Here is a 1,489-nt window from a genome sequence, read left to right as displayed (position 1 = left end):
TAGGCTATGGCACCTACAATTCATAATTAATATTATAACTAACTGTAATTTGAGCATACATTTGAGTATATATAAAAATATAAAAATAATTAGCATGGCTTACCCCATAGTAGTATTTGTGGTAAAAATCTTAAAATGTGGTAAAGTTCTACCTCTTCTTTATAATGTAGTGATACAAAATTGTGAGGTTCTATACCTGCTTCAATTTGTGCATTCTCCAAATTTCTTTCAAAGGTTTCAACACTACCAATATTAAACCATAAACTGTTCTACAAAATGCATAAAATGATCATGTAACTTACAAGTATCTTTCCTTTACTTATTCTTATTAAGTAAATTCACTTAATTATAAACTCACCTTTCCATTTACAATATGTCCAGGTAAGAGCTTTATACGAACCCATTGTTTATTAACAAGTTCCACTTTGTCGACTATCCCTTTATTTAAACATCTAAATAAAATTGGTAGAAGTTATTGACACAAGTCTTAAGATATTTGCAGATTAAATACACTGTTTAAGAAAGAAATAGTATGATTTAATTACTGTGTTATGAAGTCTTTCCATGTGATTTCTCTTGCAGAACTACTTAGACTATATATATAGATATAAAAAACTCCCATTAATGCAAAGCCAAGAATAATTTTCTTCTCATTGTTACTATTTTTAAATGACTTATTTCCACCACCCAATTTGAATTCCCATGAAAACATATTTTTGCCATTACTTGAAGAATCAAATTTCTGAGATTGGGATTCAGACGATTGTGATTTAGAACTTTGCTTAGATGTTCCTTCTTTAACTTTCTCAGTTGCCTTTTCATTTGTTTTGTTAGAACTTCCTTCTGTAAATAACAAAATTTTAATTTGATATTGCTTATAACTATAAATTAATGATATTGAATATAACAAATTAAAAAGAATAAAATAATAACTTGGTTTAAAAAATTTTTCAAATCCTTTTGGTTGGTTATCACATAGTATTCTCCATTGCTTTTGTAACTGTTTCAATGTACTTGCTTCATTGCCATTTCTCATCAGTGATAAATATCTTCTTAACTGGAAAATTTCACAGTACTTAATATGTGTAAATGAAAAAAACATATTTAAAATATTAAAAATTTTAGAAAAATTTCTTTCAAACTAGGATACTTTGTTGTTGTAGTGATAAACTTTTTTAACTTAATTAAACAGTTTAACTTTCATGTGTGTATAGATACATATATGTGTGATAATAGATATTAAATACACAAAAATTAAGCATATCGTGAACAATACAAAATATGTTAGTATCAACATGTAATTCATGAATATTATTAAAGAAATTTATCACAATAAAAACGCATAGGTTATGTTAGGTTATATTTGTACCTGAAACATATTGGCATTTTTATAAACAGAGCTCAGAATTAATCTTTCCAATTTACACGTCGAATGTAATAATTGATGTGCCATATTTTTTGTAAATTTGTAGTCACGTAATATGATGAA

The 1,489-nt window shown here is 26.2% G+C and overlaps 1 protein-coding gene across 1 annotated transcript in view; it reads right to left on the bottom strand.

Annotated features, from left to right (window-relative positions):
• Positions 1–1,465, bottom strand: part of LOC108570790 (AFG3-like protein 2) — a 4,217-nt gene extending 2,752 nt beyond the window's left edge. Inside the window, exons 1-5 of the mRNA XM_017932699.1 lie at positions 1,370–1,465; positions 934–1,057; positions 546–843; positions 359–452; positions 104–269 (exon numbers count right to left, since the gene is read on the bottom strand). Coding sequence (XP_017788188.1) covers positions 104–269; positions 359–452; positions 546–843; positions 934–1,057; positions 1,370–1,453 — 766 coding nt within the window. The 5' untranslated portion in view covers positions 1,454–1,465. The remainder of the gene's footprint in view (positions 1–103; positions 270–358; positions 453–545; positions 844–933; positions 1,058–1,369) is intronic.
• Positions 1,466–1,489: the final 24 nt, after the last annotated feature.

Source organism: Habropoda laboriosa, unplaced genomic scaffold (genome assembly GCF_001263275.1).
Source record: "Habropoda laboriosa isolate 0110345459 unplaced genomic scaffold, ASM126327v1 scaffold86, whole genome shotgun sequence".
NCBI classification, from domain to species: Eukaryota; Metazoa; Arthropoda; class Insecta; order Hymenoptera; family Apidae; genus Habropoda; species Habropoda laboriosa.
The sequence above is the reverse complement of the archived record's forward strand: the minus strand, read 5'-3'. Positions and strand labels throughout refer to the sequence as shown.